The following is a 19842-nucleotide window of genomic DNA, read 5'->3' as shown; positions in this document are numbered from 1 at the left end:
AACCATGATGTTTCACTATAAAATTTGACATTAAATTTACAAGAAACTCTGACCAGAGCTGTTAACATTATATCATTATATGTGACTTTATTCATCAGGAGAAATGAAAGGCAATTGAGGGGTACTACAACAAGTTCAGGACGATTAGAGGGCAGATTCAGATTTAAAGGGAATTGCGAAGAGTCAAAATGTGGTGTCTTCTCAGTAATGCTTCAACTTCAAATGAAATGCCAATATAAAATTAGCTTTTAGTGAACATTTCCTGAAGTAAAGATTAGGTTACTCTAATAACATTTCTGAAAATAATAAATTTTTTTTTAAATAGAAGTTTTGGATATATGGCCATTTGGTTTCTAAATTTCAGGCATTGTAAATTATTTGGAGGTGCAGCATTAAACATTGTCCTACTCAAAATCCTGCAGTGGTTCAGATATGAGAACAAGATGTTCTATAAAATCAGAAATCAAGGAGAAGAAAGCTAATATTCAGAAATGGGCTTGGAACCCATATTTGTAACTAAAAGTGTAACTTGATAGATTTCCATTCAAACAAGTGACTGTGTGTTATTTAAAAATATCCTGTGTTCTGATCTAGGCTCTTTCACTTAAATGTCTGGGACTTTGTCATGTTTCCTAACCTCTAGAACCTCTTTTCCCACGGAAACTAAGAAAATAAGCACCTCATAACCCTCTGTGGATGAAAAGCTACAAAAAGCATTAATTCTATAGCAACTTTCCTCCCCTTTACTATGTGCTGGTTGTTTCCAAACCACACAATGTTTGTGTTTCTCTAGTTATGTTCTAATTGTTATTCCATTTTCTTCAACAGATAAAACTCCTGATGAAGATATTTTTCCCAAGCCCACAGTTTTTCTTCCTTCAGTTGCTGAAGTAGAAGTCCATAAGGCTGGAACATATCTTTGTCTTCTTGAGGATTTTTTCCCTGATGTTATCAAAGTAGATTGGCAAGAAAAGGATGACAAAACAATCCTGAAATCTCAGCAGGGAGACACCATGAAGACTAAGGACACATACATGAAATTCAGCTGGCTGACCGTGACTGGAGCGTCAATGGATAAAGAACACAAATGTATCGTCAACCACGAAAGTGGAAAAAAAGTTGTTCAAGAGATTCTTTTTCCTTCAGTAAACAAAGGTATGTGCACATAAAAATGAATATAACCACACAGAACACTTTGTTTCAAAGGGAAAACCCTACCTTTTCTGTCAAGTATTTTTTTTAAAGATTTTATTTATTTATTTGACAGACGAAGATAACAAGTAGGCAGAGAGGCAGGCAGAGAGAGAGGAAAGGAAACAGGCTCCCTGCTTAGCAGAGAGTTTGATGTGGGGCTCAATCCCAGGACCCTGGGATCATGACCTGAGCGTAAGGCAGAGGCTTTAACCCACAGAGCCACCTAGGTGCCCCTTTTCTGTCAAGTATTAATGAAAACAAATATATATAATATTTTCTCTAATGTTGTTTTCTTTAATGATGGCATAAATGTCCCGCTGTTTCCCAATAGAATTCAAATAGCATGGGCTTTGAAGGCACCCGGATACCTTAGTCAGTTGAGCATCTGACTCCTCATTTATTCAGCTCAGGTTATGATCTCATGCTCTTGAGATCAAGACCGCTGTCGGGCTCCATGCTCAGCCCAGAGTCTGCTTGAGATTCTTTCTGTCTGCCTCTTCTCCCCGTATTCTGTCTTTCTCAAAATAAATAATGAATCTTTAAAAAAAAAAAATAATATGGCCCGTGGAAGAGAAAAAAAAAAAGAGAGAGAAAAAAAAGAAAGACAAACTCACTTAGCCTTTCTCACATTAGTTTCATCATCCAAAATATTATTGTCACCGTGATATAGTTCCTACTTATTGTATGGATTAAATGAAACAATACATGTGAAGGCGCTTAGCAACCTTGCACATAAGAAATGTTCAGAGAGGGGCGCCTGGGTGACTCTGTTGGTTAAAGAACTGGCTTTGGCTCTGGTAATGATCCTGAAGTCCCAGGATCAAGTCCCACATGAGGCTCCCTACTCAGCAGGGAGTCAGCTTCTCCCTCTGACCCTACCCCCTTTCATGTTTTCTCTCACTCTCTCTCTCTCTCTTAAATATATTTAAAAAAAATAACTTTAACCTCACTTTATTTTTTAATATAATTTTATTTTTTTTTTAAGTGTTCCAAGATTCATTATTTATGCACCACACTCACTGCTCCATGCAACACGTGCCCTCCTTAATACCCATTTAATACCCTTAATATCCTGGCTGACCCATCACCCACTCCCCTCCAAAACCCTCAGTTTCTTTCTAAGAGTCCACAGTATCTCATGATTCAATTTACCCCAATTCACATTTCCTTTCCTTCTCCGAATATTCTCCCTGTTATTCCTTATTCTCCACAATTAAGTGAAACCATATAATAATTGACTTTCTCTGCTTGGTTTATTTCACTCAGCATAATCTGCTCAAGTCCGGTCCTATGTTGATACAAAAGTTGGGTGTTCATCCTTTTGATGACTGGGTAATATTACAGTTCAGTATATGGACCATATCTTCTTTATCCATTCATCTGTTAAGGGCCTATTGGCTCTTTCCACAGTTTGGTGATAGTGGCCATTGCTGCTATGAATATCAGGCTACATATGGCCCTTCTTTTCATTACATCTGTATTTTCAGGGTAAATACCCAGTAGTGCAATTGCAGGATCATATGGTTGCTCTATTTTTAATTTCTTGAGGAATCTCCATACTGTTTTCCAAAGTGGCTGCACTAACTTGCATTCCCAACAACACTGAGTGTTCCCCTTTATCTATATCCTCTCCAACACTTGTTGTTTCCTGTCCTGATAATTTTGACCATTCTAACTGGCATAAGACAGTATCTCAATGTGGTTTTGATTTGAGTTTTCCTGATGGCTAATAATGATGAGCATTTTTCCCTGTGTCTGTTAGCCATTTGTATTTCCTCGTTGGAGAACTGTCTGTTCATGTCTTCTGGACATTTTTTGACCTGATTATCTGTTTTTTGGGGTGCTGAGTTTGAGGAGTTCTTTATAGATTTTGGATATCAGCCCTTTGTCTATAGCGTCATTTGCAATATCTTCTCCCATTCCGTGGGTTTCCTCATAGTTTTGTTGACTGTTTCCTTTGCTGTGCAGTAGATTTTTACCATGATGTAGTTCAAAAGTTCATTTTCGCTTTTGTTTCCTTTGCCTTTGGAGACATGTCTTGAAAGAAGTTGCTGTGGTGGATGTTGAAGAGGTTACTGCCCTTGTTCTCCAGGACTTTGAGGGATTCCTGCCTCACATTGAGGTCTTTCATCCATTTCGAGTTTATCTTTTTGCATGGTATAAAAGAATGGTCGATTTCATTCTTCTATACATAGCTGTCCTATTTCCTCACCACCATTTATTGAAGAGATGGTCTTTTTTGCCCTGGATATTTTTTTTTTTCCTGCTTAATCGAAGATTAGTTGACCATGAGTTGAGGATCCATATCAGTGCCCTCTATTCTGTTCCATTGATCTATGTTTCTGTTTTTGTGTCAGTATCATGCTGTCTTAGTGATCACCACTTTGTAATAAAGCTTGAAATCAGGCAACATAATGCCCTGAGCTTGGTTTTTCCTTTTCAACATTTCCTTGGCAATACAGGGTCTTTTCTTATTCCAAACAAATTTTAAGACTGTTTGTCCCAGCACTTTGAAAAATGCCTGTAGAATTTTGATCGGGATGGCATTGAAAGTACACATTGCTCTGGGCAGTAGAGACATTTTAACAATGTTTATTCTTCCAATAAATGAGCACGGAAGGTTTTCCCATCTTTTTGTGTCTTCTTCAATTTCTTTCATGAGTATTCTCTAGTCCTTCCAGTACAGATCCTTCACCTCTTCGGTTAAGTTTGTTCCCAGGTATCTTGTGGTGCTCGGTGCTCTAGTAAATGGAATCGATTCCCTAATTTCCCTTTCTATATTTTCATTGTTCGCGTTTAAGAAAGAAACTGATTTCTGTTCATTGATTTTGTATCCTGCCACATTACTGAATTGCTGTATGAGTTCTAGTAATTTGGGTGTGGAGTCTTTTGGGTTGCCCATATAAAGTATCATGTCATCTGCAAAGAGAGAGAGTTTGACTTCTTTGCCCTGTGAATACATTTTATTTCTTTTTGTCATCTGATTGCTGTTGCTAGGATTTCTACTATGATGTTGAACAACAGTGGCAAGAGTGGGCATCCTTGTCATCTTTCTGATCTCATTGAGAAGGCTGTCAGGTTTTTCCATAGGAGAATGATATTCCCTGTGGGTTTTTCATAGACAGATTTTTATGAAGTTGAGGAATGTTCCCTCTATTTCTATACTCTGAAGAGTTTTAATCACAGAAGGATGCTATATTTTGTCAAATGCTTTTTCTGCATCAATTGAGAAGATCATGTGTTTCTTCTCTCTTCTCTTATTGATTTGTTCTGTCACATTGATTGATTTGCAAATGTTGAACCAACCTTGCATCCCAGGGGTAAATCCCACCTGGGCATGATGGATAATCTCTTTAATGTACTGTTGGATCCTATTTGCTAGGATCTCATTGAGAATCTTGGAGTCCATTCGTCAGGGATATTGGTCTAAAATTCTCCTTTTTGTTGGGAGTTTACCTGGTTTGGGGATTAGGGTAATCCTGCCTTCATAGAAAGAGTCTGGAAGTTTTCCTTCTGTTTCTATTTCTTGAAAGAATGTCAGGAGAATAGGTATTATCTCTTCCTTGAATGTTTAATAGAAGTCTCCAGGGAATCTGTCAGTTCTGGACTCGTTTTGGGGGAGGTTCTTGATCACTGCTTCAATCTTGTTACTAGATATTGGCAATTTCTTCCTGTTTCAGTCTTGGAATATAGGTCTCTAGGAATGCATGCATTTCTATGTTGCTTAAATTATTGGCATACAGTTGTTGATAACAATTTCTGATGATTATTTCTATTTCCTTGGTGTTAGTCATGATCTCTCCCATTTCAGTTATAACTTTGTTCATTTGAGTCCTCTCTCTTTTCTTTTGAACTAGTCTGGCCAGTGGTTTATTGACCTTATTAATTGTTTCAAAGAACCAGCCTCTATTTTGTTGATGTGTTCTACTGTATCTCTAGATTCTAATACATTGATCTCTACTCTAATCTTAATTATTTTCCTTCTCATTTGTGGGATTGGCTTAATTGGTTTTTGATTCCCCATTCTTTAAGGTGTAACGAGTGTTTGTGTAATTGGGAATTTTTCATTTTTTTTGACTGAGGCTTGGATGAATATATATTTTCCCCTTAGGACTGCCTTTGCCATATCCTGTAGGTTTTAGACTGATGAGTCTTCATTCTCATTGGTTTACTTGAATTGTTTAAGTTCTTTTTTGATTTTCTGGTTGATCCAAACATTTTTGAACAGGATGGTCTTTAGCTTCCAAGTGTTTGAATTCCTTCCAAACTTTTTCTTGTGGTTGAGCTCCAATGTCAAAGCATTGTGGTCTAAGAATAATCTTAGTCTTTTGGTATTGGTTCAGCACTGATTTGCCACCCAGTATGTGGTCTAAACTGGAGAAAGTACCATGTGTGCACAAGAAGAATAAGTATTCTATTGTTTTAGGGTGGAATGTTTTGTATATATCTATAAGGTCCATCTGATCCAATATGTCATTCAAAGATCTTGTTTCTTTGTTGTTTTTCTGCTTAGATGACCTCTCTGTTGCTGCTGGTGATGTGTTAAGATTCCCCTACAATTGATGTATTCCTATCAACATGACTATTTTGATTAACCGCTGGCTTATGTAGTTGACTGCTCCAATGCTAGGGGCTTAAACACTTGACAATTGTTAGATCTTTATGATGGACAGACCCTTTAAGAATAATGTAGTGTCCTTTTGTATCTCTGAATATAGTCTTTAGCTTAAAATCTAATTTATTTTATATAAGAAGCACTACCCCAGCTTTCTTTTGAGGCCTGTACTTTCAGTCTGGGTTTATTTTTAGGTTCCAAATATGTCTCTTATAGACAGCATATGGGTGGGTCCTGTTGTTTTATCCAGTCTGCAACCCTGCACCATTTTATGGGTACATTTAGGCCATTCACATTGAGAGCGATTATTGAAAGATAAATCTTTATTTTCATGATGTTGCCTGTGAAGTCCTTGTTTCTATAGATTGTCTCTGTAAATTTCTGTTCTATGTTACTCTTGGGTTCTTTCTTCTTTTATAGAACCCTCCTTAATATTTTTTGTAGTTCCAGCTTTATGGTCACATATTCTTTTAAATCTTGCCGTTCTTGGAAGCTCTTTATCTCTCCATCCATTCTGAATGTCAGCCTTGCTGGATAAAGTATTATTGGCTGCATGTTCTTCTCATTTAGTGCCCTGAATATGTCCTGCTAGCCCTTTCTGGCTTGCCAGGTTTCTGTGGACTAGGTCTGACATTATTCTGATGGTCCTTCCTCTGTACATAAGGAATCTCTCTAACACATCCTCTCTGATTTTATGACCCATGATTTTCACAATTAATTGTCCAGAGATCACTCTAGATGCATTAATTTTGCAGGGGTGTCCTCTCTGCCTCTAGAAAATGAACACTTGTTCTATCTCCCAGATTAGGAAAATTGTCATCCAGGATTTTTTTCAACTATATCTTTAATCCTCTCTCTCTCCACCCGCTCAGGAATCCCAGTAATGCTGACATTGGAATGTTTTATGGCATCATTTATTTCCCTAATTCTGTTTTCATGGCTTTTAATCTGTTTGTTCTAGGTCTCCTCCTGATACTCCTTTTCTATCAGCTTGTCTTCCAGATCATTAATTCGATCTTCTATGTAATTTACCCTAGCTGTTAGAGTATTGAGATTAGATTGAATCTCATTGATAGCATTTTTAAGTTCTGCTGGATCAACTCATACTTCTGTCCTACTGATTCTCTTTTGCCACTAATGGTATTCTCCAACCTAGCTATTGTCTGGATAATTATTACCCTGTTCTATTTCCAACATATTGTTTATGTCCACATCCAATAGTTTTGTGGCAGAGGTCACAGTCTCTGAATTTCTCCTCTCTTTGCTGTTCCTCTTCCTAGTCATTTTGGTAAGAGATGTTTGAAAGGATACATACTGGATACATCAAACACAATCTAGCCAAGGTGCACCTTACCAAGTTTTGGAGCAATCAGAAATCCCCACCAAAAAGAAAGAAAAAAGAAAAAAAAAGAGAGAAAAGGAAAAAAAAGGGGACAAAACAGCAAAAATGAGCCCCAAATGTAAGATTTATAAGGTACATAAACAAAAAAAACCAACAAGAAAACCAAGAAAAGAAAAGAAAAAAACAAAACAGCCAAAATGAGCTCCAAGAATAAGATTTATATAGTACATAAACAGAAACAAATATGCATAAACACTGACAGAATAAGATGGGAATGTGTTTATAACCCATGATGTGGGCGAGGAAGGTTATTTCAGTTCATCCTGAGTGTATCTTGTTATGTTTGTTAAAGGACTCAACTTTCCAGAGATACAGGGAAATTAAAACTATTTTATATATAGGGTTAGTATTGAATAGGGAAATAAAAGACTACTTTGAAGCTTATATCTATATCTATCTATATCTATATCTATATCTATCTATATTTATATATTAAAAAAAGAAACACAGGTATATGTATGAAAAATGTTCAAGTTAAAAATGTTATTATGTAATGTGTTGTAATAAACATCTAGTTGTAGTGCTAAGTAAGTTTTAAAAAATAACAGAATAAGAATGAGAACAAATCACTTTAAAAGTTGTGTTCATGAAATATACACTTTTGGAGGCAATAATGGGAGCTTAAAATATTGTTTTCCCCCTATTGTTAGGGTTTTCCAGTTTTATGGAGATCCTGTGGTTATTGTCCTCTTGTTCTTTTCAGTTTGTCTTCTGGGGGCAGGGCCTGTGCATTGTTCTTCAGTCAGTCTTGCATGGGCAGAGTTGCCCTGCCACCTATCAAGGGGCTGGGCTCTGAGGAAACCTGCTGTTCAGGCTTTGGTTCTCTGGAGGCTTTTGTTCTTTCATGGCTTTTGGTGGCTTTTTGGAGGGTTAGTGCAAAGTAAACTGTCCACACCCAGACCTCCGCCTCAGAGAGAAGCCTCTGTCTACTCCCCTCTGGATTGTTCAGAGTACACAGACTTGCCCTCTGCAAACTCCATTGAACACTGCAAACTGCCACAGCATTGCCTGTTCCCACCCACCACCTCAGTGGTCGTCCTGAGGACCACACTTGTCTCTGCACCGCCGTGCCCTAAAATAATGAGCAATATTGGTCCAGGCTAGCCTGATTCTGGTGACTGTTGTTGCTGACTGTCTGGAGTCCATGCCCATCCTGAGTGCACTCAAACCCAGTGGCAGTGCAGGTCATGGAAGGCTGTCAGCCCAGGGACTTCAGGCAAGAGCTTGTATTAGGCTCTCTCAGTTTGGGCTGGGGTGTACCCAACCCCAGTGGTGGTGCAAGGATTGGGAAGTTGCAGGCTCAGGGACCACTGGCAGGAGCCCCTGTCGGGCGCTCTCAGGCTTGAGTGGGCACAAGCTGTGACCAACCTCGAACCATGGGCTTAGGTACAAGCCTGTGGCCAAGCAATTCTACCAATTTTTCCTCAAGACCTTTTGTTCTTTTTTTGTACTTTTTACCAGACTCCAAGTTAATGCTGGTCTGTGAGCACAGGACACTTTCATATTGTTGTATTACTTCCCAATGTCTCCCTTCTGATGGCTCCCTCTCCTTCTGTTTATCCTCTGATATCAATCCAAACACTCCCACTCTGCTTTACCCCTCCACTGATGATCTTCTGCCCCCACAGAAATCCAGAAGTATATAATCTTACATTTCAGGCCGATTTCATGGTGTTCAGAGTGTTCTAGTAGATATTTAGCTCACTTTAGGGGACTGGTTGAAACAGGGTCTCTTACTTCTCTGCCATCTCGCCAGAGTGCCCTCCTCCTTTTTAAATGTAATGTTCAGAGGGTCCACTTTTCATGATTTTACTTGATCAGGAAAGAAGAACAATTATATATCTTTCAAGAATATTCTTCTTGGCATTACAGTCCTTCTCACTTTAACCTTGCTCTACTCAAAGTATGACTCATTAACAATGAGTTACAGGGCACAAAATGGTGTTCATTTGATGGAGCCAAATCACAACTCAACTTAAAATAGTAATTTGGCTACTGAGGTTTTAGTATGATCTTGAGGTTTTCAGATTTGAATTTTATATACCAGAAAAAGGTGAAGTGCCATTAGTAAAGATTGGGTGAGGCTCATATGTATAGAGTTTCTTTCATTCTACAAAATGAATACATTTCTTTCCATTAGTAAAGCTGTTCAGCAAACATTATGGCCGTCCTAGTGAATGCCAGGTTGGAAGGGATGCAAGATGAACTACTATCCCAATGAGGATCATTACCGTAATGCAAATAGACTTTTCCTAATCACTCAGGGTCCCTTATGATTCAGGTATGATTCAGGCATGGTGTCCCAATGTTGACCCATTGGTGTAGACACCAGTTTAGACATTGTGGGCAGCCAACTGAAAGTTTCCTAGCCCATGGTGATCCAGTAACTCAGTAGATTCAGTAACGTCCTGGAATAAACATCACAGACCAAGGCTACAGAAGGCTCCTAAGAAGTAGCCAGTTTATACTTTTCTCTGTGATTCACAAGCAATTTTTAAGCAGTGGGAAACAAACATGTAAGAAGAACTGTGAAGAGCTTTCTATATACAAGTTTAAATTTCTGAAGTAAATTTTTGTCTTCTTGGAACGTTGGGGGAAAAAAAAAAACCCACATGCCTAAAATGGTAACACTCAGTTTAAGGCTCCAAGTCACTAAACCAAGACTTAATACCTAACCCAAGTACAATTTCAACCCTCCAGAAGGGTAACATTTACCCAGTCAACATGGGCATTTCCTGATCAGCCCCAGAAAGATTCCTGATGGATCCCCTCTTTCTCTTTAGGAAGATGACCTTGCCTAAAACAGTGGATTCTTTGCTAAGAATTTTCTTTTTCTACTCCCTCGCTATTGTTAAAAAGGTTTCCTTTCCTCTAATCCTTTTGAGTTCCACTCTACTCCTAGACGGGATGCTGAGTGATTCATTAATACATTGATTAATAATGCTATTAGATTTTTAACATTTACTTAGTTCCAATTTTTGTTCGTTAACAGGTTTTATGGCTGTGACAGAATCTGAAATGGACTCCCAGGGACATTCAGTAACAAAGCGAAACATAGAGCTGGTAACCGTGAGTCCTTTGAATTCAGGATATTTCTCACCTGATCCAATGGCTGTGGGTGAGTTCTTGGCTCTATGCTTGACTCTCTTTTTGTTTAAACTCCTACTGTAATTGATTTTGCTTTACAGGGCAGGCCAGCTTGGGCTGGCAGAGTGTTATGCTAGTGTTAAGTCGAGGTAGCATGTTTTGTTTTGTTTTTTCAGCTCTGTTGAGCTAGTATATTTGCCCAGAAGCCAACTGACCTGGCACACAACCAAGCCCCTAAATGTTTATACTGAGTTCCCCCGGGTGGAACCCTCAGGAATTGTCCAGGAGAATTGGTGTTGCACAAGAGTATTCTTTGGCCAGAACTCAGTTACATCTCTTACTGGCCATACACTAATGTGTGCATAATTTTTAGTCTTTTTTGTAGACCATGAGTTGTGGGGCGGAAGGAGAGGGAAAAGCAGACTTCCCACTAAACAGGGAGCCTCAAATGGGGCTTAATCCCATTACCCCAGGATCAGGACATGAGCTGAATGCAGATGCTTAACAGACTCAGCCACCCAGGTGAGCCCAAATTGCAAATCTAAAAGTCCTTTTGTGTTTTAAGGAATTGGCTTGGTAACCACCAGGTTGGAGACTTCAAAAGTATAAAACACCATTGTCTGACCTGTCAGGTCCATAATTCTGGAAAAATTGCTTGCTTTCTGGAGGCTTCATGCCTCCTCCCTCTGGGTTCTTTGAACACCTGCAGCTGGACTTCATTCCACTGCCAGTTGGTACATGTTGTCAATATGCTCTTGTCATTGTTTATATATTTTCTGGGTGAGGTAAAACCTTTCCCTGTCAAGAGGCTGATGTCCTCATTGTTGCAAAGACATTCTTAAAAATGGGTTTCCTCTTTGGGTACACCTTCTGTGATCTCCAGTGACTAGGGCACATAATTCACAGGGAAAATCACAGGAGCCTTTAGGAAAACCTTGCAAACTTCCTGGAATTGTCTCAGTGTACAAACTTCTGCTGATCCTTTGGATGTGAGTCCTCATTGTCTGATGCTCAAGCCTGTAATCATCAGGTTACAGAAACCTTCTCAAAGCACAATTAAAGGGTCCTCTCAGTCACAGGGTGCAGCCTGGTGATTAGGTATTTAAGACATAATATCAGAGGAAGATAGCCCTGGACATTTCCAATAGAAGAGGGACATTACTAAGTGTTCCTGCTATAAAACTAATAGTTGAACCTTGTACACATTCCACAGCTACAGAAGTCTCCACCTGACCCCTAGTCCTGCCCAGACACTGGAGTTTCTGAATCAAATTGAGGGACAGAGAAGTAGCTGACATCCAAATAGACTGCTTTCATCTGGACAGGGGTTCCAAGCTTCATACTTTAGATATGACATCCTTTCTCCCTCTTTTCTTTTCCTTTACTCTGTCAATGGCCTGATTCTCCCAGGTCAATGCCAAGAGGCCTAATCTCTAGAATAAGAGCTACCTAGCAGAAAATATAACCCTAAAAAAATCCTAATTTTTCTCAAGGTCATAAGACATCTTATTGGTTGATTACCCTAAAGTTCTATTGGAAGTTAGTTAGGAATTACCAAGACACCACCGGGATTCACTCCTTTGGCTGGTCCTACTTCTTCAGTGAGGGATAATTATAAAGAAGTACAATCAAGATCTTTCCCTTCATTCTTGAAGTTGTTGCAGATGCTCTCCTAAAGCAAAGAGTAGCCTCCCCAAAAAAACAAAAAACAAACAAACAAACAAGTAAAACTCTTTGACTCTGACCAAAGCAGTTCTTGAAAGTAAAATAGCCCTTGATTATGACTCCGCTGAGCAATCTGGATCTTTGCTGTAGGCAACACCATGTTCTATACCAAGTTGAACACTATTGGGAAAATTAAAACCCAATAACATCAGATCATTGTGCAAGCCATGTGGCTTAAAAGTCACTCTTTAATGGTGTCTTTCTTACTTATTTGATTTTAATTGCTTCAGGTCTTGGGGACTATGACAAACATGAGGAATTATCCTGTTTAGAGGCATCATAATAATCTGCCTGGTGTGCTATGTCCTCTCAAAAGCTTTACATGCAAATACAAAGCCAGTAATCTCCAAGCAAATGATCTAAGACTGGAACATTACAACGAATGAAGAGAATGACCAACTCAAAAATTGTAAAGCTGAAGTTGAAACCTGTGACTATCACAAGGGTTAAGAAAAAGGTTATCACCCAAAGGAACAACAATTACTGTGAGAATGTCAGAGCAGTTGCTGAGAGTGGTGTTAATGCCTTCAATTTAGAACCCATCTCTCCATTCATCTGAGAGTCTGATCAAAAGGTAGAGTTGTTATAAAGGAAAACCACAGGTTCAAAATATACTCAGTTAGCTTAAGGCCACAAGTCATTAAGTCTTCATACCTACCCAACTGCCGAGTCAACACCCAGGAATGTAATCTTTAATGAGTGGACATGGGAACTTCCTGGTCAGCACTAGGAAGTTTACTGATGGTCCCCCTCCATTCCCCATAAGAGGATGACCTTGCCTCAGCCAATGGTTTCCTTGCTGATAATTTCTTTTTCACTCCCTATCTTGAAAAACCTCTTTCTTATTGGCCTTTGAAGCTCCACTCTACTTCCTAGATAGGATGATACCTGACTCATGAATAGGCTTATAAATACAGCCAATTAAATCTTTAAAATTACCCAGTTTTGAATTTTTGGTATTTCCCAGATTCCTGGTTGCTCCAATGACAATATTCACATTAAACATTTACTTTTACCTGACCTATGATGAAGATCAAATGAAATTATGCCAGTGAAAATGCTTGTTGAAAACACAACATGGGAGAATTTATTACTATATTCATTGTATTTATTTATATATTTTCCTAAAATTTACTTAAATAAGATTATAAGTCAGCCCTAATGTTTTAATTTCTATAACTGACAGGAAGCAAATGAGCAAGGCATAAATTTAATGTAACCCCTTGGCTGAAGTATCCTGTTAGGTTTTGATTTCTCTAGTGTGCAGAGAAAAGTAAAAAGTATAGTAAGTTTCATGGTGAGAATTATGGTAAGGGAGAAGTTCCTGTGTATATGACGTATTTTACTTAGCATTTCTGAAAGGAATGTCTCCAAGTTCTCATAGCAAGAAAGCTAAAAAAGACATTTCTGTTAATGCAATTCAATAGCAGATTTCTAATTTTGGTTCACAGAATTTTCTTTTTTTTTTTTCAGGATTTTATTTATTTATTTGAGAGAGAGAGAGAAAGAGAGAGAGGAGCAGATTCCCTGCTGAGCAGGGGGCCTGATGTGGTGCTAGATCCTAGGACCCAGATATCATGACCTGAGGCAATGGCAGATGTACAACTGACTGAGCCACCCAGGCATCCCTGTTTTTGTTTTTGATAAAAACTTATATATATGTATATAGATACATGAAAGCACAGAATGATGAAGTGATTCTCAAGAGATAAAACTCATCTTGTCCTCATTTTTGACAAGTCTTGAGAAAGAGCACCTAGATCCAATGTACAGGTTTTATACGAAACTTGTTACTGTACTGTCTTTATGTCAAACAATACATGATGATAAGAGATTTTCATTTATCTTTTCTAAAGTTTTATTTTACTCTCAGTAAACATACAGTGTTATATTAATTTCAGATATAAATATGATCAATAAAGTCACTGTATGGAAAAAAAGGAGATCTTTAAGGCACTGTAAAGTAAGTTCTTGAGGATATTTTAACATCTAAGAATTCTAGTAATTATTTATAGTTGTATATAGTATTTTATATACTGTATATTATATATAGTAATTATATATAATATGATCATCTAACAATTATAGTAATTATAATTATAATTAACATAATTATAGTAACATTTTCCTTTCTGGGATATATTCAAATGTTATATCTCAAACCTATTTCTTCAAAAGCCCACCAAAATAAGATTGTGTGGAGTACATAAAATTGCACACCATAACCATGTCTCTGTGGACAAAGTTAAATAGATCAGAAAAAGGATAAAACAAAAGAGCGTTACAACTCTCTCTTCCTGTATCCTGTGGTCAATGATCATTTCACTGAATTTTGTCTTAGTATGTATGTTGGGTGATTTTGTGTTTTGTTTTGTCTTTGTTTTGTATTTACACTATAGGTAAATACAACTCCTTTTTTGTGTGTGTTTAGATGGCTCTAAATGTGACACGGTCTTCATTCTATCCCTACAAACAAGTTCACATTCAGGGGTGAATGGGTGGCTCAGTTGGTTAAGCACCTGCCCTTGGCTCAGGTCTTGATCCCAGGGTCATGGGATTGAGTCCTGCTTTGGACCCCCTGTTTATTTTTTTATATTTTTAGTAATTTATTTATTTATTTGACACAGAGAGAGAGAGAGAATAAGGAAGAGGGGGGGCATAAGTAGGGGGAGCTACAGGCAAACAGAGGGAGAGGGAGAAGCAGGATCCCCACTGAGCAAGGAACCTGAAGGGTGGCTGGATCCCAGGACCCAGGATCATGATCTAAACCAAAGAAAGCCACTTAACTGACTAAGTTAAGTGCCCCTAGGCTCTCTGTTTAGTGGGGAATCTGCTTCTCCCTCTACCTTTGTCTCTTTTCCCTGTTCATGCTCTCTCCCTCTCAAATAAATAAATAAAATATTTTTAAAAATGAGTATCTGTAATGAAAAGGTCATTGGCTAAGATGAAAGACTAAGATATCTGGAATAGATGGTGTTTGACAGTGTACAATGGGGAATTATGTTCCATTTCTATGGGGTGTTTTACAAGGTGCTTTTCACATGCTCTCACTCATGTAAATGCCCACCATCATCCTTTGAGGGCTGGCTCTAACAATCACTTGCATGATTTTGCAAGGTACATAGACTCTTTAAATTTTATTTCCTTCTGGGTAAGACGGAGTCCTGCAAATTCAGCTTATATGAGTGTAACTGGGGGATCAGATGACGTAATACATGTGAACATTTAACACAGTGTCTGGCAGAGTAGTAATCATTTAATAGGTATTAACTTTCATTCATACTGTTGTCATGTCTACAAATACTACCACTCCACAAAATCATGTGCAGTATGTGAGGATATTGAAGTTTGTATGATTTGAAAGATAGGACTGCTTTATTTTGCTTAGATGGGAAAGTAACCTAAACCAGACTCCTTCCAACATGTAAGGTTCTGCTGTGATTCTAGGGTTGGATGGATTCATCTTGGGAACTGTACTTCAAGTCAGCAGTGGGTGCTGAGGACTGTACAGCAGCCAGTTTCTGGTTATTTTTCCATTCAACAAATTTTTATATGACACCTACTTTGCAGTAGGCACTTGCTAGGAGCTATGAGCAGAGAAGGAAAACAAAATAGTCTTTGGCAATATGAGACATGAATCCATCAGAATCCTAGAGGAAAACATAGGCAGTAATCTCTTCAATATCAGCCACAGCAACTTCTTTCAAGACATGTCTCCAAGGGGAAAGAAAACAAAAGTGAAAATGAACTTTTGGGACTTCATCAAAATCAAAAGCTTCTGCACAGCAAAGGAAACAGTCAAAAAAACAAAGAGGCAACCCACAGAATGGGAGAATATATTTGCAAATGACAGTACAGACAAAAGGTTGAGATCCAGGATCTATAAAGAACTTCTCAAACTCAACACACACAAAACAGACAATCATATCAAAAAATGGGCAGAAGACATGAACAGACACTTCTCCAATGAAGGCATACAAATGGCTATCAGATACATGAAAACATGTTCATCATCACTAGCCAGTAGGAAGATTCAAATTAAAAGCACATTGACATACCACCTTATACCAGTTAGAATGGCCAAAATTAGCAAGACAGGAAACAACATATGTTGGAGAGGATGTGGAGAAAGGGGAACTCTCTTACACTGTTGGTGGGAATGCAAGTTGTACAACCACTTTGGAGAACAGTGTGGAGATTCCTCAAGAAATTAAAAATAGAGCTTCCCTATGACCCTGCAATTGCACTCCTGGGTATTTACCCCAAAGATGCAGATGCAATGAAAAGAAGGGACATCTGTACCCCAGTGTTTATAGCAGCAATGGCCATGGTTGCCAAACAGTGGATAGAACCAAGATGTTCTTCAACGGACGAATGGATAAGGAAGACGTGACCCATATACACTATGGAGTCTTATGCCTCCATCAAAAATGATAAATATGTGCTCGCTTCGGCAGCACATATACTAAAATTGGAACAAAAATGATAAATACCCAAATTTTGTATCAACATGGATGGGACTGGAAGATTATGCTGAGTGAAATAAGTCAAGCAGAGAGAGTCAATTATCATATGGTCTCACTTATTTGTGGAGCATAACAAATAGCATGGAGGACATAGGGAGATAGAGAGAAGAGAGTGGAGGGAAATTGGAAGGGGAGGTGAACCATGAGAGACTATGGATTCTGAAAAAGAACCAGAGGGTTTTGGAGGGGTGGGGATTGGGAGGTTGGGGCAGCCAGGTGGTAGGTATTAAGGAGGGCACATATTGCATGGAGCACCGGGTGTGGTGAAAAAACAATGAATTCTGTTTTGCTGAAAAGAAATCATATATATATATATATATAATATAATTATTATATTATATATATATATAATCATATATATATATATATGAATACCTAAGACTACCATATATATATGGTAGTCTTAGGCATTTACCCTCCAGCTATGGGGGAAAAAAGGAAAGAAATGCATAATTCATAAAGTTCAACATCTTCATGTACAAAAATACAATTTTGAATTGATTTACCAAATTACACAGACTCAGAACAATCAATTCTGGGATTCCAGAGGTCATATTAGTAAAGACTCTCCTCTCTGCTTACTAATTGTTATCTATCATCTATCTATCTATCATCTATCTATCATCTAAATATCTATCATCTATCTATCCACATCACAGATACACATCAAATAATGGATTTGAACAATTGAATAATACTTGCACTCATTTCTTTCAGAGCTTGCTGCTATTAACTCCACAAAATCTTCTCTGAATGATGAAAATGGTAAGTTTTTTTCTATGTTTGCCTTTATGTTCTGCTGTAGCATTTTTTCCTCCTCGTCAACATCACCATTGAACTGCCCTGGCTTCAGGGAAAAACCTCAGAATGCTTAATCTTGGACAATAGACTGAGTGATATTTTAAGACAATCCATCATCTCTCAGGAATCATCATCACATAGTAAATGCTGCTTTGGGTGTGAGAGGACGATAAGTTAGGGGTGCAGTGATGTGCTCTGAATTCTTTCAACAGTGGAATTCATTCACTTCTGTGACCTTTGTTACTACTGACTGAGGAAAACAGGATATCAATTGCTTCTAGATTTTTTTTTTCCAGATTGCTTCTAAATTTCTAAAAGAAATGTTCTTGCTGGTGGTTAATAACATGAACTGACACTGAGAGCTTCTCATACAGAAGGTGCTGCATTGGGAGTGCATTTTGTTTAAATCTCCTAATACTCACTGTGAGGATTTTATTCCCATTTTACACAGGGGGGCAATGAGCTAAATTTATTTGTCTCCATACCACACAGCAAGATCTAGGGCTTCATACCAGACCATCTGAATCAAGAGTTCATATACTCTTTTAGTTTTTATTCTTGCTCTAATCCCCAAAGCCGAGACCCTGAGACAGGTGTACACATGGGGAGGGGGTTTGAGTGCAGGGCTTCTGGTGCCACAGAGTGGACTTAAACTCCACTCTTTTAAATATAAGTTGCATGACTGTGGCTAAACTATTTACATTTTTGGAACACACCAAAATGACACAAATAACACCTAACTCATTCATAGAAGATATAACGTGACATATGTGAAATGTCTAGCATAGGTATCTCACTTAGCTGCTACATCGTAAGTACTAGCTCCTGGTGTTTTCTCCCAACATATGAACAGAGGTAATGATGAAGAACATTGGTTCTAGCCCTGCTGATCCACCCTCCATGTCCAGTATCAAGAGACTTGTGGGCTGTAACCATCATCATCACCTTCTTCATTATCATCATACTAGCTTATAGTTTTGCTTAATCATTTTTATATCTTTGTTATTTTTTGCACATGAATATGCAGAATTATAGAGAGCTGAGAAAGTGTTCTTAAATGAGGTATTGCTGGATTTGAAATCTAGCTTCTGGTACTTACTAGTTGCATGAAATCAGCCCTTCTCTCTCTGTCTTCAGATTATTTGTAAAAATGGGAGTGAAAATAATAATAATCTCATAGGTTATTGAAAAATTAAATAAGGTTAAGCTGTGCATACAAAGTTGCCAAAATAAGTAACAGCTAGTTTGTACTTAGTGGATATTGCCTCTTACTCTTTCTTTTTTCATGAGTCAGATTTATAAGATCCAACGCAATTCTGAGGTGTTACAAAGTCCAACAAAGTTGTATTTGTTTTAAGCTAATTGCTATCCATGAAATTTCTACAGAACTTATATTGCCTCTTATTCTTACTTCGAAACATGGTAGGGAAGAAGGAATGTCAAAAGCTATTTATCACCAATGCCTTTTCCCCACTGGATTCATTCATTAAAACACAACCTTACTTTTTATTACTTTGGAAAGTTCTAGGTGAATTTCATAGATGTTTGAAAACTGTGTTTTCAAACTGTGTTCTGAGTTGTCTTGGGGCCAGTGGTGGTGGAGATGGTGATGTAGGTGTTTATTCTCCAGTTGTGCTGGTGTGAGTGTGTCACTTTAACCTAGGTCATCAGAAGTGTATACAGTCACCCTACGCCCATTAATAAGTCCTAGCCTTTCAAAACAACATGTGAAATTAATGAAATGCTTCTTTTAGACACCCTGCAGCTGCAACTTGGGAACACATCTGCCTACTATACCTACCTCCTCCTCCTCCTGAAGAGCCTGATCTACTCCGTCATCATCATCATCTGTCTGCTTGGGAGACCAGCACTCAGTGGCAGTGGGAAGAGTTCCTAACACATGGTGGCACAAGGTGTCACTTCTTGCCATTGGCTAGTGTCCCTAAAAGTATCTGCTGAGGATCTAGTGATCCTTCTTTCTGATATTGGGTTATTTCAGTTCACATGTGTCTTTTCTTGTGTCATTATCCAAAAACAGGCTTACAAACCCCTTGACAAACAGAAGCTTTCACTCTGCAGCTAGAACAAATTCTGCCATGACTCAGGGGCTGGGCCAGGGGGCATCCACAGAGTCTTTTGCACCACCCGCTCATTGTTGTCCACCAGCTCCCAGCCACCCAGTCCCCATGCCTCTGTGTACAGACACCATACACCTTACAACCTCATTCCTTGAACTCTTAAACCAGATAACTGCCTTGAAGTCTTTATTTTATATACCTGCAAGCCCACATGCTTGTTACCTAACATTTGTGTGTTTTTCATAATAGGCACAATAAAAGCAATCAAAAGCCTTCTCTGGCCTCTGTGTAATTTATTTAGTGCTAATTGAGAGTCCAAAGTAAAGGACAGCATGACAACTGAGTCTTCCAATTCAGCATCACTTGTAATAATGGTCAATTCCACATTTCTAATTCTTTCTCTGAAATAGTCCT

General features: G+C 38.3%; 1 gene segment (V, D, J or C); it reads left to right on the top strand.

Moving 5' to 3' along the window:
• The window catches only part of LOC116568649, a 218855-nt gene extending 199152 nt beyond the window's left edge, over window positions 1-19703 (top strand). The window contains 2 exon segments of the C gene segment in view: window positions 17267-17314; window positions 19105-19703. Coding sequence covers window positions 17267-17314; window positions 19105-19247 — 191 coding nt within the window.
• Window positions 19704-19842: the final 139 nt, after the last annotated feature.

This window comes from Mustela erminea, chromosome 11 (assembly GCF_009829155.1).
Source record: "Mustela erminea isolate mMusErm1 chromosome 11, mMusErm1.Pri, whole genome shotgun sequence".
NCBI lineage: Eukaryota > Metazoa > Chordata > Mammalia > Carnivora > Mustelidae > Mustela > Mustela erminea.
The sequence above is the reverse complement of the archived record's forward strand: the minus strand, read 5'-3'. Positions and strand labels throughout refer to the sequence as shown.